General features: G+C 46.1%; 1 protein-coding gene across 1 annotated transcript; it reads left to right on the top strand.

The window, feature by feature from the left end:
• The first annotated feature begins 7,549 nt into the window (after positions 1-7,549).
• On the top strand, positions 7,550-21,798 carry RSL1D1 (ribosomal L1 domain containing 1). Its single transcript, XM_010370211.2, has 9 exons — positions 7,550-7,720; positions 8,806-8,945; positions 12,083-12,221; positions 13,031-13,179; positions 13,270-13,371; positions 17,110-17,203; positions 17,323-17,448; positions 19,125-19,412; positions 21,017-21,798. Exons 1-9 carry the CDS (start codon positions 7,616-7,618, stop codon positions 21,335-21,337), a joined length of 1,464 nt encoding a protein of 487 aa, XP_010368513.2. The 5' UTR covers positions 7,550-7,615; the 3' UTR covers positions 21,338-21,798.
• Positions 21,799-27,990: the final 6,192 nt, after the last annotated feature.

The raw sequence follows: 27,990 nt of genomic DNA, 5'->3' as shown, positions 1-27,990 counted from the left end.
GTCTCAAAAAAAAAATAAAAAAATAAAAAAACAGGCTGGGCACAGTGGCTCACACCTGTAATCCCAGCACTTCGGAAGGTCGAGGTGGTAGGATCTCTCGAGCCCAGGAGTTTGAGACCAGCCTGGGCAACAGAGATCAACCTTGTCTCTACTTAAAAAAGAAAGAAAGAAAGAAAGAAAGTTAAAATAAAATAAAAAGAAGACACAAACACACACCTAGGTCTATGACTACACAGAGTCAGGATCATCAATATCAACTGTCTTCCACTTCCACATCTTATCCGTTCCACTAGAAGGTGTTCAAGGACACTGACACATGCAGTTGTCATCTCCTATGATAACTAACAATGCCTTCTTCTGGAATATCTCCTGAAGGACCTGTCTGAGGCTGTTCTACAGTTAACTTTTTTTTTTTTTTAATAAGTAGAAGAGATATACTCTAAAATAACTATAAAAAGTACAGTATAGGCCAGGCGTGGTGGTTCACGCCAGTAATCCTAGCACTTTGGGAGGTCGAGGCAGGCAGATCACCTGAGGCAAAGAGTTCAAGACCAGCCTGGCCAACAAGGCGAAACTTTGTCTCTATTAAAAATACAAAAATTAGCAGGGTATGGTGGCAGATGCCTGTAATCCCAGCTACTCGGGAGGCTGAGGCAGGAGAATCGCTTGAACCCAGGAGGTGGAAGTTCCAGTGAGCTGATATCATGCCACTGCACTCCAGCTTGGGTGACAGAGTAAGACTGTCTCAAAAAAAAAAAAAAAGTACAGTATAGCAGGGCATGGTGGCTCACCCTGTAATCTCATGCCCAACACTTCAGGAGGCAGGAGGCAGGAGAACCACTTGAGCTCAGGAGTTCAAGAACAGCCTGGGCAATGTAGTAAGATCCCATCTATAAAAAAAAAAAAGGCACATAAACCAGTAACATAGTTGCTTATTATTATCAAGTAATTCTGTACTGTACATAACTATATTTGCCATACTTGGGGGCAGTACAGTAGGCTTGTTTACACCATCACCACAAACATGTGAGGAATCCTCTGACATTATTATGGCTATTACATCACTAGGCGACAGGAATTTTTCAGCTCCATTATGATCTTACGTGACCATGTATGTGGGTCTGTTGTTGAAAGAAACATCATTATGTGGTACATGACTCTATTGAAAAGGAATCTCGTGTTTTCCCTCTAAATCTGCTGCTCCTCCTTTCTTCCCTGGTTCTATTAATACCACCCATTTGCCCAGTTTTTCAGGCTCTCAGAATTTGGAAGTAATCTAAACTTCTCTCCTTCTATCTCCAAGCTCAGGTCAAGCAGTATAGGTACCCTGCTCTCACTATCACCCTACCATCAGATCTTGATACCTAAAAAACCACAATAGTGGCCGGGTGCGGTGGCTCAAGCCTGTAATCCCAGCACTTTGGGAGGCCGAGACGGGCGGATCACGAGGTCAGGAGATCAAGACCATCCTGGCTAACACGGTGAAACCCTGTCTCTACTAAAAAAAATACAAAAAACTAGCCGGGCGAGGTGGCGGGCGCCTGTAGTCCCAGCTACTCGGGAGGCCGAGGCAGGAGAATGCCATAAATCCAGGAGGCAGAGCTTGCAGTGAGCTGAGATCCGGCCACTGCACTCCAGCCTGGGTGGCAGAGCGAGACTCCGTCTCAAAAAAAAAAAAAAGAAAAAAAAAACCACAATAGTTTCCCATATTCATCTCCTTAAGCCCTGTCTCAGGCCATTCTAATGCATTGCTCATTCTATTTTTTTTTTTTTGAGACGGAGTCTGGCTCTGTCGCCCAGGCTGCAGTGCAATGGCCGGATCTCAGCTCACTGCAAGCTCCGCCTCCCAGGTTCACGCCATTCTCCTGCCTCAGCCTCCCAAGTAGCTAGGACTACAGGCGCCCGCCTCGTCGCCTGGCTAGTTTTTTGTATTCTTTAGTAGAGATGGGGTTTCACCGTATTAGCCAGGATGGTCTGGATCTCCTGACCTTGTGATCCGCCCGTCTCGGCCTCCCAAAGTGCTGGGATTACAGGCTTGAGCCACCGCGCCCGGCCTGCTCATTCTAAAGAAATACTACTTATGTCATTTATAGTAAATAAATAAGGATAAATAGTGAAGATACCATTTATAGCTTTCCTACCATTAATTGGCTCTCTCCTACCCTCTCAGAGCTTATGGTCAAACAGGGGAGAGCCAATTATAGTAGGAAAACCATAAATATCTTGGGGTAAGAGGACAGGATTATCTAAGCTACAATTCTCCAGAAGTAATCTGAAGCAGAAATTAGAAGGATGAGTTAATAAATGTGGGGATGGGATATGGAGGTACAAGGCGATAGTGTTCCAGGAAGAAGGGATAGTATGTTGGAAGGTATGAAGAAAAGTAGAAACTGCGGAGTTGAAACTAGGACTTAAAGATCGAAGGATTGAGTGGCAGGGTATGAAGCTAGGAAGATAAAAAGAAAGGGACCAGATGAAGAGTACCTACTGTGTTGAGAATAACCATGTGACTTACGTTTTAAAAATTTTTACTTATTTATTTTTTTAGACAGGGTCTCACTCTGTCACCCTAGCTGGAGTACAGGAGCACAATCACAGCTAACTGCAGCTTTGAATTCCTAAGCTCAAGCAATCCTACCTTGGCCTCCCAAAGTGCTAGGATTACAGGCATGAGTCACCATGCCCGGTCCATATGATTTACCTTTCAAACTGGAACACTATTTTCTTGGACAAATACTAAACTACATAGGACACCAGACAAGAGATGCAAACTGTGATACATACAAGGCAAATTAAGGAATATACTTCATTCCAATGACAATAATCCAATGAAGGTGATTCAGCATAGTTTGATATGATTAGATTTGAATTTTAATAAGATCACGTCATCTGAAGGGTAGAGAATGGACTGTAAGATGCAAAATTGGGCTGGAAGTGATGGCTCACACCTGTAATCCCAACACTCTGGGAGGCCTAGGTGGGAGGATCACTTGAGTCCAGGAGTTCGAGACCAGCCTGGGTAACATAGGGAGAACCCCATCTCTACAAAAAAGTTAAAAAATTAGGCAGACGTGGTGGCACACACCTGTAATTTCAGCTACTTGGGAGTCTGAGGTGGGACGATCACTTGAGTCCAGGAGGTTGAGGCTGCAATGAGCTGTGATCATCCCACCACACCCCAGCCTGCGTGACAGAGTGAGACCTTGTCCCAGAACTAAAATAAATAAAAACAAAAGATACAAAAGTGGAGGTGTAATCTAAGTAATCTAGGCAAAAAACAAAAAACAAATACATGATAATGTCCTCTACCACCATGTGGCAGGAATTAAAAGAACTGGATACATGCAAGAGACATTTAAAAAGAATAAACAAGGGCCCGGTGCAGTGGTTCATGCCTGTAATCCCAGCACTTTGGAAGGCAAACGCAGGAGAATCACTTGAGGTCAGGAGTTCATGACCAGACTGGCCAACATGGTGAAATCTCGTCATTACTAAAACTAGAGAACTTAGCTGGGCATGGTGGCACACACTTGTAATCTCACTTACTCGGGAGGCTGAGGCAGGAGAATCACTTGAATCCAGGAGGTGGAGGCTGCAGTGAGATGAGATTGCGCCACTGCACTCCAGCCTGGGCTACCGAGCAAGACTCTGTCTCGAAAAAAAAGAATAAGCAAGACTTTGTTATTGACTATGTTTGGGGGATGAGAAGGAAAGAGTTAAGAATAACTCCCCTATTTGGCTTGGTGGTACCAATGATGGACACAGAAAACACACGAGGGGCCAGGAGCGGTGGCTCACACCTGTAATCCCAGCATTTGGGAGCCCGAGGCGGGTGGGTCACTTGAGGTCAGGGGCTCGAGACTAGCCTGGCCAGCATGGAGAAACCCCATCTCTACTAAAAACACAAAAATTCGCCAGGCACCATGGCGCATGCCTGTAATCTCAGCTACTCAGGAGGTTGAGGCATGAGAATCGCTTGAACCTGGGAGGGAGAGGTTGCAGTGAGCTGAGACTGTGCCACTGCACTCCAGCCTGAGCGACAGAGCAAGATTCCATCTCAAAACAAAAACAAACAAAAAAACCACACACACATACAAGAAGAGGAGCAGGTTTGAGAAGATGATGATTCATGATGGGACTTGCCGAGGATGAGGTCCTAATAGGACTTTTAAGTGAAGACAGCTGAATATGTCAATGAGTCTGAAGACAGGAAGTCTACTAATCTGCACTAGTTATCTACTGATGGTAACAAATTGCCCCAATTTAGTGCCTTAAAAGAACACGCATTTATGATATCACAGTTTTTATGGGTCAGGAATCTGGGAGCAGCCTAGCTGAGTGGTTCTGGCTCAGGGCCTCTTGAGTTTGCAGTCATCTCAAGGTTGGACCGAAGGAGGATCCACTTCCAAGCTCACTCGTGTGGCTGCCCAAGTGTCCTCACAACTTGGCAGCTGGCTTCCCTTTCTCTAGGGCTGCCTTACAAGTAATGAGGGAGGGAGCAAAGGAGAGCGAGAAACAGGGAGAGAAAGAACATCAAAGATGAAACTACAGTCTTTTTATAACCTAATCTCAGAAGTGACATAGTATCACTTCTGCCATATTCTGTCTGACACAAGGAAGCCACTAAGTCCAGTCTACACTCAAAAGGAGGGAAACGAAGCCTCATTAGCTGAGAAGACAGTTATCAAAGAATGCGTAGATAGGACACATCTTTAAAACCACAATATCACAACCAGATTATTAACTTACCTAACGCATAAATCATCACTACCTTTTCTTCTCTACTGCCAGTTCAAAAACCTTTTATCTTTACAATTTCTCCAAAGTGAGTATAAACCCTCAGGTTGATAATGAATACATTCCTTTACCTACTTTCCAAACTGCATCTCCCATTCCTCCCCTCTGCACATTCCTGCTCTAGCTACATACTGCTTCCAAACACTTGCATACTCTTTCACCAGCATTCACACTGTTTCCTTGGCCTACAAACATGCTTCTCAAACTTAAGTTCAGGTGAAGGAACATCTTACAGTCTCCATACTCTTAATACTACTACAAAACACTACTACAAAACATGGATCCACAAAGCCCAGTGTAACAATTCATTACACCGTGCTAAAAGGAAACCACTCTTACACTAGATTCTAGAATACACAAAGGGAAGCAGGTGCCAATGATTTCAGAACATTTTTTCTATATGTTGATTAAACACAAGGCTATTGTTAGAGATTAGCAGAACATCCTTTAATGGAAGGAACATCTTCTGAAAGCAATTGAGGGAAAGCCTCTTACTCTCATTCCTCCATCTCTTAAAACTTTACATGACTAGTTGTAAAAAGTCTGAAACCATCCTGAAGGCGCCTAAAAAAGTTCCTAAATAAACTGTAGTGTTGCTGCATGGTGGGACGCCATAGAGCCATTTAAAAAGATGAGGCAGAACTTTGTGTACTGAGTTCGAACAATCTCCAAGGTACATTAAGAAGAAAAAGCAAAGTGCGGAACAATGGGTATACCAGGCTACTATATGTGTTTTTCTAAAACGTAAGTTTGGCCAGGTTCAGTGGTTCATGCATGCAACCCCAGCACTTTGGAAGGCTGAGGTGGCAGGATCCCTTGAAGCCAGGAGTTCGAGACCAGCCTAGGCAACATGGTGAGACCCCTCCCTGTCCTCACCTCTACAAAAAAACTGTAAAAGATATCAGGACATGGTGACCAGAACCTTTAGTCCTACCTACTCGGGAAGCTGAAGCTGGAGGATCTCTTGAATCCAGGAGTTCCAAACTGCAGTCAAGCTATAGTCACGCTACTACACTCCAGCCTGAGTGACAGAGCAAGTCTCCGTTTCTTTAAAAAAAAAAAAAAAAAAAAAAAAAAAAAAAAAAAGGCTGGGCACAGTGGCTCACTCCTGCAATCCCAGCACTTTCGGAGGCCAAGGCGAGTGGATCACCTGAGGTCAGGAGTTCGAGACCAGACTGGCCAACATGGACACACCCCGTCTCTACTAAAAATACAAAATTAGCCAGGCGTGATGGTGCATGCCTGTAATCTCAGCTACTGGGGAGGCTGAGGCAGGAGAATAGCTTGAACCGGGAGGCGGAGGTTGCGGTGGGCTGAGATCTCGCCATTGAACTCCAGCCTAGGCAACAAGAGTGAAACTCCGTCTGGAAAAAAAAAAAAAGGTAGCTGGGCGTGGTGGTGGCGCACGCCTGTAGTTCCAGCTACTCGGGAGGCTGAGACAAGAGAACTGTTTGAACTCAAAATGGAGAGACCGCAGTGAGACGAGATCACTGCACTCCAGCCTGGGCGACAGAGTGAGACTGTTACAAAAAAAAAAAAAAAGTAAAAAAGAAATTAATTAAACCCATCCAAAAAGAGAAAGAAGTATCTCCTAAACATGCCTAGAACATCTCTGGAAGGTTCCAGGAGACACTGGTAAGGGTACCTCTGGGGAGGTGGGTGGAGTGGGAGGAAGACATTACAAAGCAAGCCTGGTCTACCTAAGGGCCGCTTGTGGCCCTGGAGGCCAGGTTTTGAATACAGCCCAACAGAAATTCGTAAACTTTCTTAAAGCATTATGAGTTTTAAAGATTATTTTTTTAAGTTTATCACCTATCATTAGTGTTAATGTATTTTATATGTGGGCCCAGACAATTCTTCTTCCACTGTGGCCCATGGAAGCCAAAAGATTGGACTCCCCTGTTCTAAGGTATTCCATTTGTCAGTTATGCAGCCTCCGCTCTTACTCGCTTCTTTGTTTAGCGACAAGGTCTCGCTCTACTGCCTACGCTGGAGTGCAGTGGCGCGGATCAGAACTCACTGAGCCTCGAATTCCTGGGCTCAAGATCCTCCATCCTCCACCTCCCAAGTAGCTGGTACTACTGGCGCGCACCACCACGCCAGCTAATCTTTATATTTTTTGGAGAGATGGGGTCTCGTATACTGCACGGGCTGGTCTCCAACTCCTGGAATCCCTCGCCTCGGCCTCCCAAAGCGCTAGGATTCCAGGCGCCAGCCACGCGCACGGCCAGCCACGCTTTTTTGTATAGGATCTCACCTCCCGCCTCTCTGCGAGACCAGAAGCTAAGAGATTGGCTCAGACTCATCTTTCGGTCCCTCACGCTGCTTAACGACGCGCCGGGTGGCTCCCGTGCCTTATATTTCATGGACTCCTCACCACCCTGGGGTTGGCGTCGCCTAAAGTCAACCGGCAGGTGGGCAGTAAAGCCAGGATTCCGCTCTCTGCCCACGCCACGCGCGGCCTTCCCGGGGACGGGGACCGTGGAGTGTGGGGGACCCCATTGGGCCTCCTGACGGGACTCTTCTCCCGCCTCAAGGTGCTTTCTTGATTTCTATCGTGTAAGATTGAGGGGATACCCAAGCTACTACTCACACCTCATGGAAAGCGGGAGAAGAGCGGAAGAGCAGGTGCCTCCTCAAGGAACGGACCCTGACAGCAGCCACCGCCCGTAAGTGCGAAACCCTGCGCTCGCCCGGAAATGACGCACAGAGGCACTGTTCCCGCCCCCTCGCTTCCGGGTCCGGGGCTCGCTCGCGCGTGCGCAGCAGAAGCCAGCCACGGGGTTTCACACGCGCGTCTTCACAAGGTGAAAACAAGATGGAGGACTCGGCCTCCGCGCCGCCGTCTTCTTCAGTCGCGACTGCAACCTCCGCCTCAACTCCAGGGACCCCGACAGCACAGAAGCAGCTGGACAAAGAGCAAGTGAGTGGTTCCTGGGGAGGGTGGCTTGGAAGCGGGGTGGCGGTGACTTCGTGAGGCGCAGGGTGCCGGAACCCGAGTGCATGCTCGGCGCACTTCCCCGTGGCTGTGGGACGGTCGCTTGCTGGCCGTGTACCTCAGCTGTCTCCCCGCTTTAAACACCTGGGTGGGCTCCTGCTTTCCCCGGTCCTGCGGCCTGGCGCTCTTGAATTGGGTTGCAAGTGTACCGTGGAGCTAGACGAGATCGACCTGGCGACCTGGCTTAGCTTCCCTATCGTTAGCCGTTGACCGAGTCGTTTAGTTTTGCAGGTCTGCTACCCGTTATTTAAAATGGGTCCTTCCACTCCCCGCTATCCAGGATCGGGAGAGGTAACGCGTGTAAAGCGCTTTGGCCAGGGGCCTGGCACGTGGTGAGAAGGTACTCAGTAGACCGGGCGCGGTGGCTCACGCCTGTAATCCCAGCATTTTGGGAGGCCGAGGGGGGTGGATCACCTGAGATCAGGAGTTAGAGACCAGCCTGGCCAACATGGTGAAACCCCGTCTCTACTAAAAATACAAAAATTAGCTGGAGGTGGTGGCGGGCGCCTGTATTGTCAGCTACTCGGGAGGCTGAGGCAGGAGAATTACTGGAACCTGAGAGGCGGAGGTTTCAGTGAGCCGAGATCCTGCCATTTCCTTCCAGCTCGGGCGACAGCAGCGAGACTCTGTCTCAAAAAAAAAAAACCGAGAGTGCTCAGTAAATGCTAAAAGGATGTCGCGTTGCGCTTTTCGTGGGATTACTGCTTTCATCGTTGACGGCAGGAGAGGCACGTTTCCCTCTGGCCCGATCTCTTAAGTAGAAGAGGCGTCCTGCAGACAGTGCTGGAAGTGGATACTTAGGCGTGTTTGATGGATTCTTAGATTTTTCTGGATATAAATTGCAAGATCCTCATGGATACGGTTATGGAGGTTACCCCTTGTAATTGAAGTTGGAAGGGAAAAAATAGGTGTGAGAAGGGACAAATGCTAAATTAGATTGAGAACATTTCACTTACTTGTGTAAGTTATTGTGAGAACATTTCACTTATTTGTCAATTTTCACTTTGCAGGTTAGAAAGGCAGTGGATGCGCTCTTGACACATTGCAAGTCCAGGAAAAACAATTACGGGTTGCTTTTGAATGAGAGTGAAAATTTATTTTTAATGGTGGTATTATGGAAAATTCCAAGTAAAGAACTGAGAGTCAGATTGTAAGTTGTGATTTTCTACCTTTGCTGTTTTTATCTGCTTGTTCATTCTTTGTAACTCGAACAATTCCATCGTAGTTTCTAATGGAAACTTTGCAAACTTATAATAAAAATCTGACATGAAGTAAAACAATTATGTCTAAAAGAACCATAGAGGTTTGGCGTGGTGGCTCACACCTGTAATCCCAGCACTTTGGGAGGCCGAGGTGGGCGGATCCCCTGAGATCAGGAGTTCAAGACCAGCCTGGCCAACATGGTAAAACCCCGTCTCTCCAAAAATACAAAAATTAGCTGGGCATGATGGTGGGTGCCTGTAATCTCAGCTACTGGGGAGGCTGAGGCAGGAGAGTCGCTTGAACCTGGGAGGCGGAGGTCACAGCAAGCAGACATCTCTCCATTGCACTCCAGCCTAGGCGACAGAGCAAGATTCGTCTAAAAAAAAAAAAAAATAAAAGAACTGTAGGAATTCACATGTGCTAAAATTTTCTAGAAATTTCACCAGTTTTTGGCCAGGCGCAGTGGCTCACGCCTGTAATCCCAGCACTTTGGGAGGCTGAGGCGGGCGGATTATAAGGTCAGGAGATCAGGACCATCCTGGCTAACACGGTGAAACCCAGTCTCTACTAAAAAAAAAAACACACACAGACACACAAAAATTAGCCGGCCATGGTGACGGACGCCTGTAGTCCCAGCTACTCCGGGAGGCTGAGGCTGGAGAATGGCGTGAACCTGGGAAGCGAAGCTTGCAGTGAGCTTAGATCTGGCCACTGCACTCTAGTCTGGACGACAGAGCAAGACTCCGTCTCAAAAAAAAAAAAAAAAATTTCACCAGTTTTCTTAGAGCTTGGTGAACAGCTAACGTAATCAGGTCTGTTGAATTGAAAACCTGGTGTTTGAAAGAATAAAGGTGGAGTAAGTTAAACAGCTTCTATTTTTTTTTAATTTTTGTTAGAAACCGTTATCTTTCCATGTCAAGCAAAAATTCTTTGGGGCTATAATTTATTCCTTTGTACAGAGACTACTAAAAACTCCAGTGAAATCCTTTCTATGGAAAAATCCATGGTGATTATACAAAATGCTTCAGAACATAATAAGCATAAGAAATGAGTTAAACCCTCTTATTTTATTTTCTGTAAGATGTGGCATAATTGTGTTTGCTGGTCCCTCTTGGTTTATTCCATGTTTTTGATTTTGATTCTTTTATCTCTGTTTTTTTTTTTTTTTTTTTTTTTTAAGAGACAGGGTCTTGTGCTGTTGCCTAACTGGAGTGCAGTAGTGAGATCTGTGTTCGCGGCAACGTCGACCTCCCTGACCTGACTCAAATGATCCTCCCACCTCAACCTCCCAAGTAGCTGGGACTATAGGTGTATGCCACCATGCCCAGCTAATTTTGAAATTTTTTGTAGAGATGAGGGAGATGAGGTTTCACTGTTTTCTCCAGGCTGATCTCGAACTCAGGCTCAAGCAATCCTCCCTTTCAGTCTCCCAAAGTGTTGAGCTTACAGGCTTTAGCCACCGTGCCCGGCCTGTTTCAATTTTTTTTTTTTTTTTTTTTTTGAGACGGAGTCTCGCTCTCTCGCCCAAGCTGGGGTGCAGTGGCCGGATCTCAGCTCACTGCAAGCTTCGCCTCCCGAGTTCATGCCATTCTCCTGCCTCAGCCTGCCGAGTAGCTGGGACTACAGGCGTCCGCCACCTCGCCCAGCTAGTTTTTTGTATTTTTTAGTAGAGACGGGGTTTCACCTTGTTAGCCAGGGTGGCCTCGATCTCCTGACCTTGTGATCCGCCCGTCTCGGCCTCCCAAAGTGTTGGGATTACAGGCTTTAGCCACCGTGCCTGGCCTGTTTCACTTCTTAAAAGTTATGTTGTGCTGGGCACAGTGGCTCATCACTGTAATCCCAGCACTTCGGGAGGTAAGGTAGGTGGATCACTTGAGGCCTGGGAGTTTGAGATCAGCCTGACCAACATGGCGAAACCCCATCTCTACTAAAAATACAAAAATTAGCCAGACATGATGGTGGGCATCTGTAATCCCAGCTGCTTGGGAGGCTGAAGCACAAGAATCATTTGAACCCAGAAGGCAGAGGTTGCAGAGACTCCAGTCTGGGCAAGAGTGAGACTCCCATCTCAAAAAAAAAAAAAAAACAAAAAACAAAAAAGGTTGACCGAGCTATAATCTCAGCAATTTGGGAGAGTGAGGCAGGTGAATTGAGTGAGCCCACAAATTCAAGACCAGTGTAGGCTATGCAGCGAAACCCTGTCTCTGCGAAAAATACAAAAGTTAGCTGGGCCTACACCCAACTGGTATGCGCCTGGAGTCTCAACTGTGCTGGAGGCTGTCGTGAGCTATGGTCACACCACTGCACTCCGGCCTTGGCGACTGAGCAAAACCCTGTCTCAAAAAAAAGAAAAGAAGAAAGAGTTATTCTGTTTATGGAGTTAAGAGTTTTAGAGAAGGTAAAATTCTGAACCAGGCCTGTCCTGATTAAGCTAGGTTATTATAGCACATTAGAGTACGTGTGCACATACTGCAACAGATATATAATAATAATTACATATGCAAGAATTTGGATGTCTTTGAGTATATTTTAATTCTTGCTATATCCCAAGTGTTAATTGATATTTGGGCCTGTGTGTATTTGTGATTTATTTGCCATTGAAAGTGAGTTTTGTTTTTTGTTTTGGTTTTTGCTTTTTGAGACGGAGTTTGCCTCTTGTTACCGAGGCTGGAGTCCAGTGGTGCCATCTTGGCTTACTGCAACCTCCACCTCCCAGGTTCAAGCGATTCTCCTGCCTCAGATTCTCAAGTTGCTGGGATTACAGGCGCCCACCACCGCCCCTGGCTAATTTTTTACACTTTTAGTAGAAACGCGGTTTCACCATGTTGGCCGGCTGGTCTCGAACTCCTGACCTCAGGTGATCCATACGCCTTGGCCTCCTAAAGTGCTGGGATTACAGGCTTGAGCCACTACTACTGGCCATAAAATGTATTTTTAAATGTTGTTTTTGGTGCAATATTTGCTTAACTAGCATGACTAAAGGTTATTTAAATGACACTAAGTTTATTGTGTATTCTATGTGATACAAACATGCATAATGTGTGTAATAATGCTTTCCTCGGTTTCTTTTCACATATTTTGTAGGACCTTGCCTCATAGCATTCGATCAGATTCAGAAGATATCTGTTTATTTACGAAGGACGAACCCAATTCAACTCCTGAAAAGACAGAACAGTTTTATAGAAAGCTTTTAAACAAGCATGGAATTAAAACCATTTCTCAGGTAGGAAGCCTGGTTAATATTTTCAAGAGGATTTAATTCAGTCAAAATGATGTCACAAATACATTGCTATATTTCCTAGTATTTTTCTTCTACTTTTCTCTTTTTAATTTAATTTGTGGTGGCGTGTACATCAGTAGCTTTTGTATCTTGCAAATTATAAAAGGTGGCTTGTGTCATTCCTCTGTACTTCCACAGCATCTTGTTTTTCTCTGATTTGCTGTTTTGTAGTTGGTGTACTTGTCTTTATTACCCGTTGGATCTAAGGTATCTAAGTTTTTTGTTTGTTTGGAGTCTCGCTCTGTCACCCAGGCTGGAATGCAATGGCACGACCTTGGCTCACTGCAACCTCTACCTCCTGGGTTCAAGCTATTCTCCTGCCTCAGCCGCTTGAATAGCTGGAATTACAGGCACTCGCCATCATGCCTGGCTAATTTTTATATTTTTGTAGAGACGAGGTTTCAATATGTTGGCCAGGCTGGTCTTGAACTCCTGACCTCTGGTGATCTGCCCACCTCGGCCTCCCAAAGTGCTGGTGTTAACAGGCGTGAGCACATACAGCAACATATATATAACAATATATATATGTTGCCAACCTGTATCTAAGTTTCTTTAGCTGGGGCCCTTTCTCATTTGTCTCAGTGTCTCCAGCATGTAGCATAGAGCCTGGCATGTTTTAGGCACTCATGTGTTCATTAAAGTATAAGAGGCATGGCTCTAGGACATTTTTTAATCCAAATACAAATTGTTGCCTAAGTATTTCTTGTTTAGATTCCTAACTTTTTGTTTTTATTCTTCTCTATACTTCGTAGATTATCTCCCTCCAAACTCTAAAGAAGGAATATAAATCCTATGAAGCCAAGCTCCGCCTTCTGAGCAGTTTTGACTTCTTCATTACTGATGCCAGAATTAGGCGGCTCTTACCCTCCCTCATTGGGAGACATTTCTATCAAAGAAAGAAGTAAGTTTCTTAGTAATGACGGGACTTTAGCAGCGTGAAGTTTCTAGGTGTGTAAGCATTGTGTTCTGAATGCCCGTGTGTTTTTTATAGAGTTCCAGTATCTGTAAACCTTCTGTCCAAGAATTTATCAAGAGAGATCAATGACTGTGTAGGTGGAACGGTCTTAAACATTTCTAAAAGCGGTTCTTGCAGGTAGGTAAAAGGCATTCATATGTGCCTCCTTCAATCTTGTATTTGACAATGATTTTATATACTTTTTGAAAAGATTTTGTTAATGGCTCCAGATCCTTTTTTAAAACTAAAATCTGTTCCTCAGAAGTGATCAGTTCTCAGGTCAGGTGCAGTGGCTTATGCCTGTAATCCCAGTACTTTGGGAGGCCGAGGCAGGAGGATCGCTTGAGCCCAGGAGTTCAAGTCCAGCTTGGGCAACATAGTGAGACCCCCTTCCCCACTTACAGAAAAATCAAGAACATTAGCCAGGTGTAGTGCTGCATCCATGTGCTCCCAGCTACACAGGAGGCTGAGGCAGGAAGATCACTTGAGCCCACGAGGTCAAGACTGCAGTGAGTCATGTTCTTGTCACTGTCCTCCAGCCTAAATGACAGAGCAAGAGTGTCTTTAAATGAAAAAAGAAAAAAATGTTCAGTTCTCTAGAACAGTGTTGTCTGGTAGAACTTTCTGCTGTGATGGAAATGGTCAGCATCTGTGCTGTCTCATACAGTAGGCACTACTTGTATGTAGCTATTGAGCACTTGAAATGTGGCTACTGTGTCAGGAACTGAATTTTAAATTTAAAATAGGCACATGTGGCTAGTGGCTGATGGTCACTGCATTGAACAGGGCCGCTCCAGATACTAAGGAAAGCAAAGAGAGTAAGATGAATGCTTGGAGAACATGACTAGCTCTGGGCTTTCAGCTTGTCCTCTATTTATCGTGCTACTGCACTCTGGTGCAATCACAGTTCACTGCAACCTCCAACTCCTTGGCCCAAGCAATCCTCCCACCTCAGCCTCCTGAGTAGCTGGGACTACAGGCACATGCCACCATACCTGGCTAATTTTTCAATGTTTTGTAGAGGCAGGGTCTCACTATGTTGCCCCATCTGGACTTAAACCCCTGGACAAAACTAGTCCTCCCATCCTGGCCTCCCAAAGTGTTGAGATTATAGACGTGAGCCACCACGCCTGGCCTCAAATTGTCCTTTAAAAGCACCATATTACCCCTTAAAGTGAAGATCCACGTCATTCTTGGTTCAACTTTCTATTAAATGAATTCAGCATTTATCCTGTTCATCCGCCTGTTTGGTGTCTGTGTTGATGTATTGGTTTAACCTTACTCAGGATACTGAGCTAGGCGGAGCCCCCATACCTAGTCTTATCTACTAGAACAGATGTTTTAGGTCAGTGATTGCTTCTGACCTCTGGCTGAGCAGAGGATGTGGCTCAGGCTATTTTATTAGGCTGAGAAATGGGTTAAGTTCGTATTCTTGGCAGTGTACCAGCTTGGGGGGTAGGGCAGGTTTTAAATGTGTTGAAAATACATTTTATGAAGTACTTCACCTTGCTGACTGCGGTGTGGAGCTGCCAGTAGGACAGAGCTGTAGGCCACCGCCCTTCCATCCAGAGATTCCCCAGGTTCCATGCATACCCAGTGGTCACACACGGCAGAAAACACAGATTTCTTGCCTCTGCTCACCAGGAAGGCCTGACCCCAGCAGAGTGTCTCCAGGTAGAGCAGAGCAGGGTGCGGATGGGCAGGACAGGTGGTCTCTGGCATTGTCTTCTGCGTGCCTCTGGGAAGCCCTTAAATCAGGTGTAATGAAGTAGCTGAGAAGAGTTAGCCACGGGGCTTGCACCCCTGTCCCTTTGGTTAAAGGCGGATGTCAAAGCAGTGGCTCATGGAACTGGTTGGCCAGAAGTCAGGCCGTGTTTATGGGCACCATGAGTATCTGGGAGGAGGAGATGGCACCAGGAAGGCAGGTAAAGGAGCAGCAGTCTCCTGCCACTGGGGATCTTCCAAGGCAAAAGCAACAGCTTAAAGTTGCAGACAACTGAGAAAAAAAGAAATCATTCTTTCATTTCCTCTCTTACCTTTCCCCAGCATAGTAATTTATTTTCCTCTTCCACTTCTGTTCCTCTCCCTTCTTACCCCCTCACCATCATTCTATCTGGGATGCTCAGGTGTGCTTGCAGGCAGGTGGTAACAAGCACAGGGAATGGGCAGTACCCAGTCTTTGGCTGAAGAGAGAGAGGAGCAAAAGCCTGTCTCATCCTCATTCCGCAGACACTGTGCCGACAGTGAGCCTTCCTTCTGGCCCCAGCGCGGAGCCCTCCAGGCTTCTCACTAGGCTTCTGCCTGTACTCTGTTTCACCTGAAGGGATGATCTTGATTGTAGCTGAAAGACACTGTTCCACCAGGGACAAGGACTGTTTATTCTTGAACATGGCAGCTGGGTGGAGCAGTAGAACTATAGAGAGAGCAGGTGACGCTCCTGGAGGTAGCTCCCCTTAGAACAGCTTGAAGGCAGACTCAACAACATGGGTTTGTCTGAGATAAAGGTAGAACCTGCTCTGCCCCTGCCTCCCAATGCTGCTTAGCCTCACAGCCAGGTGCTACCAGCTCTTTAATCACCCCCTCAGCTGGGCATGGTGGCTCACGCCTGTAATCCTAGCACTTTGGGAGACTGAGGTGGGTGGATCACTGGAGGTCAGGTGTTCAAGACCAGCCTGGCCAACACGGTGAAACCCCATCCCTACTAAAAATATACAAATTAGGCTGTGCGCAGTAGTTCAAGCCTGTAGTCCCAGCACTTTGGGAGGCCAAGGCAGGTGGATCACCTGAGGTCAGGAGTTTGAGACCAGCCTGACCAACATGGAGAAACCCCGTCTCTACTTTAAAAAAAAAAAAAATACAAAAAATTAGCCGGGCGTGGTGGCACATGCCTGTAATCCCAGCTACTCGGGAGGCTAAGGCAGGAGAATTACTTGAACTCAGGAGGTGGAGGTTGTGGTGAGCCAAGATCACACCATTGCACTCTAGCCTAGGCAACAAGAGCGAAACTCCATCTCAAAAAAAGAAAAAAAATTAGCTGTGCGTGGTGATGTGTGCCTGTAATCTCAGCTACTAGGGAGGCTGAGGCAGGAGGATTGCTTGAACCCAGGAGGCGAAGGTTGTAGTGGGCCGAGATCACGTCACTGCACTTCAGCCTGGGCGACAGAGCAAGACTCCATCTCAAAAAAAAAAAAATCACCCCCTCATGATGTGACATTTTACTTTAGGTAGAAGGAATTTCTAGTACAGGAAAGATGATAATCTTCCTTTAAAATACATTTAGGCCAGGCATGGTGGGTCATGCCTGTAATCCCAGCACTTTGGGAGGCCAAGGCAGGAGGATCACTTGAGCCCAGGAGTTTTAAGACCAGCCTGGTGGATCACTTGAGCCCAGGAGTTCAAGACCAGCCTGGTGGATCACTTGAGCTCAGGAGTGAGAACCCATCTCTACAAAAAATACAAAAATCCAGGCTGGGCGCGGTGGCTCAAGCCTGTAATCCCAGCACTTTGGGAGGCTGAGAGGGGCGGATCACGAGGTCAGGAGATCGAGACCATGCTGGCTAACACGGTGAAACCCCGTCTCTACTAAAAAATACAAAAAACTAGCCGGGCGAGGTGGCGGGCGCCTGTAGTCCCAGGTACTTGGGAGGCTGAGGCAGGAGAATGGCGGGAACCCCGGAGGCGGAGTTTGCAGTGAGCCAAGATCTGGCCACTGCACTCCAGCCTGGGCGACAGAGCGAGACTCCGTCTCAAAAAAATAAAATAAAAAATACAAAAATCCAACTTGAGAGTTATGTATTTATATTTCTCATATACCTGCCTGGTTTATTTTGAAAAAAGGTTTTTAAAAATCTTGTCTAATACACGTTTAAATTTCAGTGCTATACGTATCGGTCACATTGGAATGCAAATTGAGCACATCATTGAAAACATTGTTGCTGTCACCAAAGGACTTTCAGAAAAATTACCAGAGGTACAGTATTGCAGGTGCATCAATTGATTGTTCATTTAAAAGAAACAAAGTATATGTAGATGATTGTTCATTTAAAAGAAAAGTATATGTAGACGATGTTACTCTTTTCTTTGTTTCAGAAGTGGGAGAGCGTGAAACTCCTGTTTGTGAAAACTGATAAATCGGCTGCCCTTCCCATCTTTTCCTCATTTGTCAGCAATTGGGATGAAGCCACCAAAAGATCTATGCTTAATAAGCGGAAAAAAGTTAGTAGAATTTTAAATACTTATAGAATGAATAATGAAGGGTGTAAACTCAGTCCCTAGGAGAGAGAAGTAGACCATCATCCCTGCCTGACTTTCCAGTTGTCGTCTTCTGGTTTTCTGGTGGTTGTGCTTTTGTCACTTTACATGAAGTAGTTGATATTAGTATCAGTAATGCATGTTAAGATAGAAATATCTTGTATTTATTGATAAATTGGGTGTGTTTTTAACTTTTGTTAGATCCAGTGCTTGCTGGTTTTATTTAGAGAGACACTGTCTCACTCTGTTCCCCAGGCCGGAGCACAGTGATGCAATCAAGGCTTACTGAAGCCTTGACCTCCTGGGCTCAGACAATCCTGTGTCAGCCTTCCGAGTAGCTGGGGCTACAGGCTTGCTTCACCACGCCCAGCTAATTTTTAAATTTTTTTTTTTTTGTACAGACATGGTCTCCCTGTTTCTCAGGCTGATCTTGAATTCTTGTGCTCAAGCGACCTGCCTGCCTTGGCCTCCCAAAGTGCTGGGATTACAGGCACGAGCTACTATGCCTGGCCTGGATTAACTGGCTTTTGAGGGGGCCTGAGTTAAGTTCTTACCACATATTTCCAGTCGTAGATAACATCACCATACGTCTAAAGACCAAAACGCTTAAAACATTGAAATAAATGTGAGCTATATATACATTTGAAACAGTAATAAAAGGGATTGACATAATTATTTACCCAGTTATTCCCATCCAGGGTTGTAGGTGGCTGGAGTTTAATCCTGACAGCTCAGGGAAAAGAGTGACAGGCAAGAGCCACCCCTAGAAAAGGCGCTGTTTGATCACAGTACAAACTCATACACCTACATTCATGGGGACTGGGCCTAGGGATGATTTCAACACACCACTTCACCTGATGTGCACACACATGGGTGTGGGAGATTATGCTCACAGATACCTCCTGAGCTTGGTTTGTAGGTTTTCAGTATTACTTGTATTCTAGCAAAAGAAGCTTTTGGAAGGAAAGAAAATTTAATTTTTTGCTATTTGTTAGACCGATCTAGTGTTTCTCTCTTTAGCCATGTTAATTGTGTCCAATGAATTTTTAATTTTGTTTTTGAGACAGTTTTGCTCTGTCGCCCAGGCTGGAGTGTAGTGGCATGATCTCAGCACACTACAACCCCTGCCTTCCAAGTTCAGATGATTCTCTGTGCCTCACCCTCCTGAGTAGTTGGGACTACAGGCACGCATCACCATGCCCAGCTAATTTTTGTGTTTTTAAAAGAGATGGGGTTTCACCATGTTGGCCAGGCTGATCTCGAAGTCCTGACCTCAAGTGATCCTCCTGCCTCAGCCTCCCTGAGTGCTGTGATTACAGGCATGAGCCACCGCGCCCAGCTGAGGAGTATTCTTTACACTCTCTAAACCATACTGTGTTTCACAAAAGTCTCTTAACTATGTGCTTTAGATAGTCAGATTCTGAAATGCCAGTATATAATTTACTGCATAAAATGCATGTTTGGTTGTGAATCAAAAACTGCGGTTGAGGTTCCAGTGCTGGTTAAGGAGTTTGTTCCCTGTACAGATCAAGGTCCATACAGGGGCTTATGGATAATCAAAACTGCAAGTGGTAAATCTATGCCGTTTGTTAACCAACAGAACTGTTCCTGCTAAAATGTTTGTGTGGTGTTTTTGGTAGGAGGCAAGGAGAAAACGAAGAGAGAGAAATTTTGAAAAACAAAAGGAGAGGAAAAAGAAGAGGCAGGCTAGGAAGTCTGCATCAGTTCTTAGTAAAGATGATGTGGCACCTGAAAGTGGTGATACTACAGTGAAGAAACCTGAATCGAGGAAGGAACAGACCCCAGAGCACGGGAAGAAAAAACGTGGCAGAGGAAAAGCCCAAGTTAAAGCAACAGATGAATCCGAAGATGAAATTCCACAGCTGGTACCAATAGGAAAGACGACTCCAGCTAATGAAAATGTAGAGGTATTGTTTTAATATATACTATTCGTAATGGATTGGTTCAGTGGCTACTGTGTCAGGCAGGTACTGTGCTGATGAAAAATACTAGGGTGAACCCAGAGAACAATGAAAGTGATTATCATATCATGATTTATTGTATTTCTTCTCTTTTCTTTTCTTTTCTTTTCTATTCTTTTCTTTTCTTTTCTTTTTTTTGAGATGGAATCTTGCTATATTGCCCAGACTGGTCTTATGCTCCTGGGGTCAAAACAGTCTTCCCACCTCGGCCTGCCAAAGTGCTGGGATTACAAGTGTGAGTCACCACACCTAGCCCCAACCAGTTGGCTTTTTTTTTTTTGCTTTGGTGTTTTTTGAAGATGGAGCCTCAATCTGTCACCCAGGCTGGAGTGCAGTGGTGAGATCTCAGCTCACTGCAACCTCTGCCTCCCTGGTTCAAGCAATTCTCCCTCCTCAGCCTCCCAAGTAGCTGGGATTATAGGCGTACACCACCACGCCCAGCTAATTTTTGTGTTTTTAGTAGAGATGGTGTTTTGCCACATTGGCTAGGCTTGTCTCGAACTCCTGGCCTCAAGTGATCTGCCCGCCTCAGCCTCCCAAAGTGCTGGGATTACAGGCATGAACCACCGCACCCAGCCACCAGTTGGCTTTTACACAGAGAATTTGGGAACCCCTGCCGTAATACACCATGTGCCAGGGATGTGCAGCTACAGTTGGAGGACTCAGGATTTGCTCCCATGTGTATCTGCTGTGCTCCTCATGGTGCTTCCAGGAGTCCCTCCCCTCAGTCGTTGGGAAAGGTGGTTTTCCTCTGACTGGACCAGGAAGACCTCTGGGTCTTCACAATTCTTTTTTTTTTTTTTTTTTGAGACAAGATCTCACTTTGTTGCCCAGGCTGGAGTGCAGTGGCACGATCTCAGCTCACAGCAGCCTCCACCTTTCAGGCCCAAGCAATTCTCATGCCTCAGCCTCTTGAGTAGCTGGGATTACAGGTACGTGCCACCGTGCCCGGCTACTTTTTGTATTTTTAGTAGAGATGGGGTTTCACCATGTTGACCAGGCTGCTCTTGAACTCTTGGCCTGAAGTGATCCACCTGCCTCAGCCTCCCATAGTGCTGGGATTACAGACATGAGCCACTGCACCTATCCCTCATTCTTAATAGTGAAATACAGCTTATCTCTGTCATCATACTGAGGTGTACCTTTTGGGGGTTAACTAATAAAAACAGTAGCTTGGCCATGCGCTGAAAAAGAGTAACTTGGCCGGGCACAGTGGCTCACGCCTGTAATCATAGCACTTTGGGAGGCCAAGGCAGGTGGATCACCTTAGGTCAGGCGTTCGAGACCAACCTGGCCAACATAGTGAAACCCTGTTTCTACTAAAAATTTAAAAAGTGAGCCGGACGTGGTGGCACGCGCCTGTAATCCCAGCTACTCGGGAGGTGGAGGTTGCAGTGAGCTGAGATTGTGCCATTGCACTCTAGCATGGGCAGCAAGAGTGAAACTCTGTCTCAAAAATAATAAATAAAAATAAAAACAGTAACTCCTGGAGTTAGAGTGTCAGGTTTTGTGGCTTTTTCTGTATTAAACTTTCTTTTTTTTTTCCCTAGATTCAAAAACATGCCACAGGAAAGAAGTCTCCAACAAAGAGTCCTAATCCCAGTACACCTCGTGGGAAGAAAAGAAAGACCTTGCCAACATCTGAGACCCCAAAAGCTGCAGAGACCCCAGGGAAAGGCCCAGGGAAGAAGCGAAAGATCAAAGAAGAGGCAGTGAAGGAAAAAAATCCTTCACTGGGGAAAAAAGATGCGAGACAGACTCCGAAAAAGCCAGAGGCCAAGTTCTTCACCACTCTTAGTAAATCTGTGAGAAAAGCTTCCCACACCCCCAAAAAATGGCCCAAAAAACCCAAAGTACCCCAGTCGACCTAAAGTCAGTCATTTAGCCGGAAGGAAACTTCAGTGCTGCCTCCAGAGCTTTTTAGAAATACTCAGATCTTGACCCCCTTTGTAAGCTTCTGCAAGCATCAGGCCTGGACTTCAAGATTTTTTAAAACCTCCATAAGTAGTCCAGGCGCAGTGGCTCACGCCTGTAATCCCAGCACTTCAGGAGGTCGAGGCGGGTGGATCATAAGTTCAAGAGATTGAGACCATCCTGGCCAACATGGTGAAACCCCGTCTCTATTAAAAATACAAAAATTAATTGGGCGTGGTGGCGAGCGCCTGTAATCCCAGCTACTAGGGAGGCTGAGGCAGGAGAATTGCCTGATCCTGGGAGGCAGAGGTTGCAGTGAGCCGAGATTGAGCCACTGCGCTCCAGCCTGATGACAGAAAGAGACTCCATCTCAAAAATAAATAAATAAAAATAATAAAACCTCCATAAGTAATTCTGACATATGTTCCTGGGTATAATAATATATTTTTAAATTGTCCTTCTGTGTGTTTGCTAATGTAATAGAGGAAAAATAGAGTGCTTCTCTGTGGTTGTTCAGCACTTCCGGAAGCCAAGGTGGGAGGATTGCTTGAGCTCAGGAGTTTAGGACTATCCTGGGCAACTTGTGAAACCCCATCTCTTAAAAAAAAAAAAAAAAAAAAAAAAAAATAGTGTGGCGTGGTGGCGTGCACCTGTGCTCCCAGGCTGAGGTGGAAGGATCAAGTGAGCACAAGAGGTCGAGGCTGCAGTGAGCCACCATCACCCACTGTGCTCCAGCCTGGGTGACAGTGTGAGATTCTGTCTCAGAAAAAAAAAAGTATAACGTTGCTTTGCTTCTGAGTAGACACTGTTGGCTTTCCAAATCACGTGGGTCTGACTGGAGGTCTATGATGTGACCCATCACATTCATTTGTGGTCATCCCCAAAGTGGCCCAGTGAGGGCCTCGCTGTATGAGAATACAGCTACGGAATTCAGGAGAAGCATGAGTTTCTTGGCTCTCATGCTGAGTTTGTTGGTCTAAGCTTATGAGTCACTGGATTAGCATCCATATGGGAAGGGAAATTAACATGGAGTCATTTATACAGGCACTGAATTGAATCCTACCTCCTGGAGGCAAGAACGTGATTTATCTTCCGTAAGCCTTCCCCTCTTCCTCGTTATTCCTCAGTCCATACGGACTTGCTTACGTATGACAACTCCAAGGAAACTTGGAAGAGTAGATTGCTGAAGTTTCCACAACTGTCAAGTATATTCTGAGGTGGTAAACTTCTTAGGTACTTGGCTTTTCACTGCTTGTGAATTGGTACGCATCTGTAGTAGTAAGTTACAGATTCACTGCAGTGCAGGAATGTGCTTGCATGCAAAAGACTGAACTGCTTTCAAAGATCATGTGGGTACCAGGTGCAGTGGCTCACATCTGTAACCCTGTTGGAGTGATCAGACCCAACACCAGGTCGTGGGGGTGACGAAGTCTGGCGGAGTCAAAGGATTGAGAAAAAGTTTGAGAGAGAGAAGTGGGACCGGGAACCATTGCCATCGTGGAGGCTGCAAATGCCCTGAGCACTGGGAGCCCACGCTATTTATTGGTAATCCAACAAAGAAACAGGTGGTGAGAATGTGGAGGTCGAAAGGGCGCGTTGCATTAAGCACAGGATTTACAGCTGTGATGGTTTAGCATTTGTTCTGCTACTTGAGATAATGGAGAGCAGGTTGTTTTAACTCAAGATTCAATTGATCCTGGGAGAGCAAGGAGCCAGCAAGTCTAGACACGTTCCAGAGCCACAAGCCCTGGATTCTATCCAAGCCACGAAGGATTTTATGCCCTGGGCTTAGATTATGGTGCATGAGGGTAGCCTTCCACCCTTTAGCACAGAGCTTGGTGTTCCAAAGGCCACAAGGGGTTTTAGACCCTGGACCCCGGACTCTTCCAGTGTTCCAAGACTTTTACATTGTGTCAGACATGCAAGCCCTGCCTCAGCTTCTCCCAACACTCAGCTTTTCCTAACATAATCCCAGCACTTGGAAGGCTGGGTGGATTGCCTGAGCCCAGGAGTTTGAGACCATTCTGGGCAACATGGCAAAACCACATCTCTGCCAAAAATAAGCTGGGTGTATTTGGCACATGCCCGTGGTCCCAGCTACTTGGGAGGCTGAGGTGGGAGGATTGCTTGAACTTAGGAGGTAGAGGCTGCAGTGGGCCATGATCATGATCTTGTACTCCAGCCTGGGCAACAGAGACAATCCCTGGCCTGCCGCCCCCTCCCCTGGCCCAGTCAAAAAAAAAAAAAAAAATTCTGGGCATGGTGGCTCACATCTGTCATCCCAGCCACGGCTGGCAGATCACTTGAGGCCAGGAGATCTGAAATCAGCCTGGCTAACATGGTGAAACCCCATCTCTACTAAAAATACAAAAACTAGCCGGGCATGGTGGGAGGCCTCTGTAATCCCAGCTACTTGGGAGGCTGAAGCAGGAGAATCACTTTAACCCAGGAGGTAGAGGTTGCAGTGAGCCAAGATCACACCACTGCACTCCAGCCTGGGTGGCAGAGCAAAACTGAGTAAAAAGAAAACAGATCTGTAGCTCTCCCTCAAGTTAGAGGACTCTAGCCTGCTTTTGCTTTTTTCGGTGTGGGCAGTGGGGGAGATGGTCTTACTGTTTCCAGGCTGGAGTGCACTAGTGCCATCACGGTTACCAGCCTTAATCTCCTGGGCTCAAGGCCATCCTCCCACCTCAGCCTCCCAAGTAGCTCAGACTACAGGGGCATGCCATCACACCTGGCCACTTTTTACGTATGTCATAGAGATGGTTTTTCCCTGTATTCCCCAGGCTGGCCTTGAACTCCTGGGCTCAAGTCCTCCTGCCTCAGCCTCCCGAAATGTTCAGATTACAGGCGTGAGGCGCCATGCCCAACCTGCTTTTGCATTTTAGTAATATGAATTGTAATGTTAACTTTTTAAATTATGAAAGCCTCTAAAATACAAAATTATTTGTAACCCCAGTGTCCTTTCAGGCTTCTATAAATGAATATACATTTAAAATGTGGGAGTTTAGCTTAATTGATTTGTTTTCCATAGAAACTAGGTTCTGTGGGCCGGGCGCGGTGGCTCAAGCCTGTAATCCCAACACTTTGGGAGGCCGAGGCAGGCGGATCACAAGGTCAGGAGATCGAGACCACGGTGAAACCCCGTCTCTACTAAAAATACAAAAAATTAGCTGGGCGAGGTGGCGGGGGCCTGTAGTCCCAGCTACTCGGGAGGCTGAGGCAGGAGAATGGCGTGAACCCAGGAGGCGGAGCTTGCAGTGAGCTGAGATCCGGCCACTGCACTCCAGCCTGGGCGACAGAGCGAGACTCCGTCTCAAAAAAAAGAAAAAAAAAAAAAAAAAGAAACTAGGTTCTATGGTTAGATAGACTTGTTTCACTTAAAGATCTGATTTGTGTAGGACAAATCCACATACATAATCATGCCAGTCTGTTCTCTGCGTGACATCATTTTCCAGCAATAGCTGTGTGGTTTTTGTAATCCTATCCTCTAGCCAGTTCAAGATTTTGCAAAACTATGTGATTCCTTGCCCCGTAGTTCAGTCTTGTTGAATATGACACAGGTGTTTACCTTCCTGTTCTTGCATCTAGTTTCATTCTAATAATGTTCTCTGTTGAAAAAGCTGGCTTCAATTTATTGAGCAAGATGCTGGTATTATCATCTAACATAAAGCCTATCTTATAATAAAGTGTTGACAAATGTAATGAATACTGTACTAAAAGTAAAAAACAATGGTTGTGTGTGTATTGTGTATGCTTTCTACTGATTATGTATCACTTTTATACCATCATAAAGTTGAAAAATCATAGAGCTGAGTCATCATAAGATGGGTACGTTCTGTACTAGGTTTCCAAGGCTTCAGAAGTGTTGCATACACATTCCTAGCCAGCTGATAGTGCTAGGAGCTGATAGTAGTCTCCCTGGGGGCTAAGAGGAGGACTATAAATCTCTACTATGGTATATGATGCTCTTGTGTGCTCTTGTGGACAAAGGATGAGGCTGATATTTCATTGTTGGCACTGGGTTTCTGGAATCCATCCTCTTCACCAGGGAGATTTAATGAATGAAATGAGATCTGATGGGAGAAATTCTAGTGTAACATTTTTGTTCTGAAGGAAGTAATTGAGTTTTAGTTCATTTGTTTTTTCAGGAATCATAATAATTAAAATTTCATTTTAAATGCCATGAATGTATTTAAGTCAATCCAGCTGCTAAACATCACATTGTGGCTGGGCGCTGTGGCTCACGCCTGTAATCCCAGCACTTTGGGAGGCTGAAGTGGGCAGATCACCTGGGGTCGGCAGTTCGAAACCAGCCTGGCCAACATGGCAAACTCTCGTCTCTACTAAAAATACAAAAATTAGCTGATGTGGTAGCGGGCATCTGTAATCCCAGCTACTCAAGAGGCTGAGGCAGGAGAATCGCTTGAACCCAGGAGGCAGAGGTTGCAGTGAGCCAAGATCACGCCCCAGCCTGGGTGACAGAGTGAGGATCCATCCAAAGAAAAGGCTGGGCGCGGTGGCTGACGCCTGTAATCCCAGCACTTTGAGAGGCCAAGGCGGGCGAATCATGAGGTCAGGAGACTGAGACCATCCTGGCTAATATGGTGAAACGCCGTCTCTACTAAAACTACAAAAAAATTTGCTGGGCGCAGCAGCGTGCGCCTGTAGTCCCAGCTATTCGGGAGGCTGAGGCAGGAGAATGGCGTGAACCCGGGAGGTGGAGCTTGCAGTGAGCCAAGATCACGCCACTGCACTCCAGCCTGGGCAACAGAGCAAGACACCATCTCCAAGAAAAAAAAAGGAGGCCGGGCGCGGTGGCTCAAGCCTGTAATCCCAGCACTTTGGGAGGCCGAGACGGGCGGATCACGAGGTCAGGAGAACGAAATCATCCTGGCTAACACGGTGAAACCCCGTCTCTACTAAAAAATACGAAAAACTAGCCGGGCGAGGTGGTGGGCGCCTGTAGTCCCAGCTACTCAGGAGGCTGAGGCAGGAGAATGGCGTGAATCTGGGAGGCGCAGCTTGCAGTGAGCTGAGATCGCGCCACTGCACTCCAGGCTGGGTGACAGAGCGAGACTCCGTCTCAAAAAAAAAAAAGGATCACATTGTATTTCGGTCTCCTTGAGAAATACTAAAATGAGGGTACCAAGAAATTGCTCTACTTTCTGTATACGGGTGTTTAAGAGCCAAGAAATCTTGCCATTTAGTTAAATATTTGAAAGTTCTGCACTCCCTACATTTTTTTTTCTGATATTGTCACGGTTTTCTTGCCTACAGATAGTATTAATATTCAAATACCAAGATTCCCAATTTGGACTTTATGAGCCATGAGAAACCTTCATCAGTCCTTGGATCCTGAGGAAATTAGTGTATCTGATCAAAGACCATGAATAAAATTTTGGTTGTGGGGATTATTTCAGTATAGTGGTCCTGGAGAGAAAAAGTGGCAAATCATTTAGGTGGTTCTATTTAACCCCAGATTATAATTATAACATTGCAGTCCAGCGCTTAAAATGATTACTATCTCCTGTTTATGTAACTCTGCTGGGTCCTTTTCTTTTCTTTTTCTTTTTAATTTCTTTCTTTTTTTTTTTTTTTTTTTTGAGATGGAGTCTTGCTCTTGTCACCCAGGTTGGAGTACAATGGTGCGATCTCAGCTCACTGCGACCTCTGCCTCCTGGGTTGAAGCAATTCTTGTGCCTCAGCCTCCTGAGTAGTTGGAATTACAGGTGCACAGCACCATGCCAGGCTAATTTTTGTATTTTTAGTAGAGACGGGGTTTCACCATGTTGGCCAGGCTTGTCTAGAACTCCTGACATCAGGCAATCCACCCACCTCAGCCTCCCACAGTGCTGGGATTACAGGCGTAAGCCACCACGCCTGGCCAGTTGCTACAATTTTAAACTTACATTGTGCATTTTGGGGGACATGGTGATGGAAATCATGGGAAGGTTGGCAAATCCTCTCCAAGCCGCCCCTTTTCTAATGAATGGAGCAATGGACCTCAGAAACAGAAATGAAATAAAGTGTCTGGACATGGTGGCTGATGCCTGTAATCCCAGCACTTGGGGAGGCAGAGGTGGGGACCTCACCTGAGGTCAGGAGTTCAAGACTAGCCTGGCCAACATGGCGAAACCCCATCGCTACTAAAAACACAAGAATTAGCCAGGCCTGGTGGTACACGCCTGTAGTCCCAGCTACTCGGGAGACTGAGGCAAGAGAATCGCTTGAGTTGGGGAGGCGGAGGTTGCAGTGAGCCAAGGTCGTGCCACTGAACTCCAGCCTGGATGACACAGCAAGACTCTGTCTCAAAAAAAAAAAAAAAAAAAAAAAGAAGAAAAGAAATGAAATAAAATGTAGCCAACTGTACCCAGCAGAGCAAGGACCATTCAAGCAGACCTTAAGAGCTAGTAGAGGGCTGGGCATGGTGGCTCACACCTGTAATCCCCACGCTTCGGAAGATTGAGGCAGGAAGATCGCTTGAGACTGGAAGTTTGAGAACAGCCTAGGCAACATAGCAGGCCCTTGTCTCTACAAATAACTAAAATACTGACTGGGCGACCAGGCACAGTGGCTCACACCTGTACTCCCAGCACTTTGGGAGGTC

This window comes from Rhinopithecus roxellana, chromosome 20 (assembly GCF_007565055.1).
Source record: "Rhinopithecus roxellana isolate Shanxi Qingling chromosome 20, ASM756505v1, whole genome shotgun sequence".
Lineage (NCBI taxonomy): Eukaryota > Metazoa > Chordata > Mammalia > Primates > Cercopithecidae > Rhinopithecus > Rhinopithecus roxellana.
Note: the sequence above shows the minus strand (reverse complement) of the source record. Positions and strands in the feature narration are given on the sequence as shown.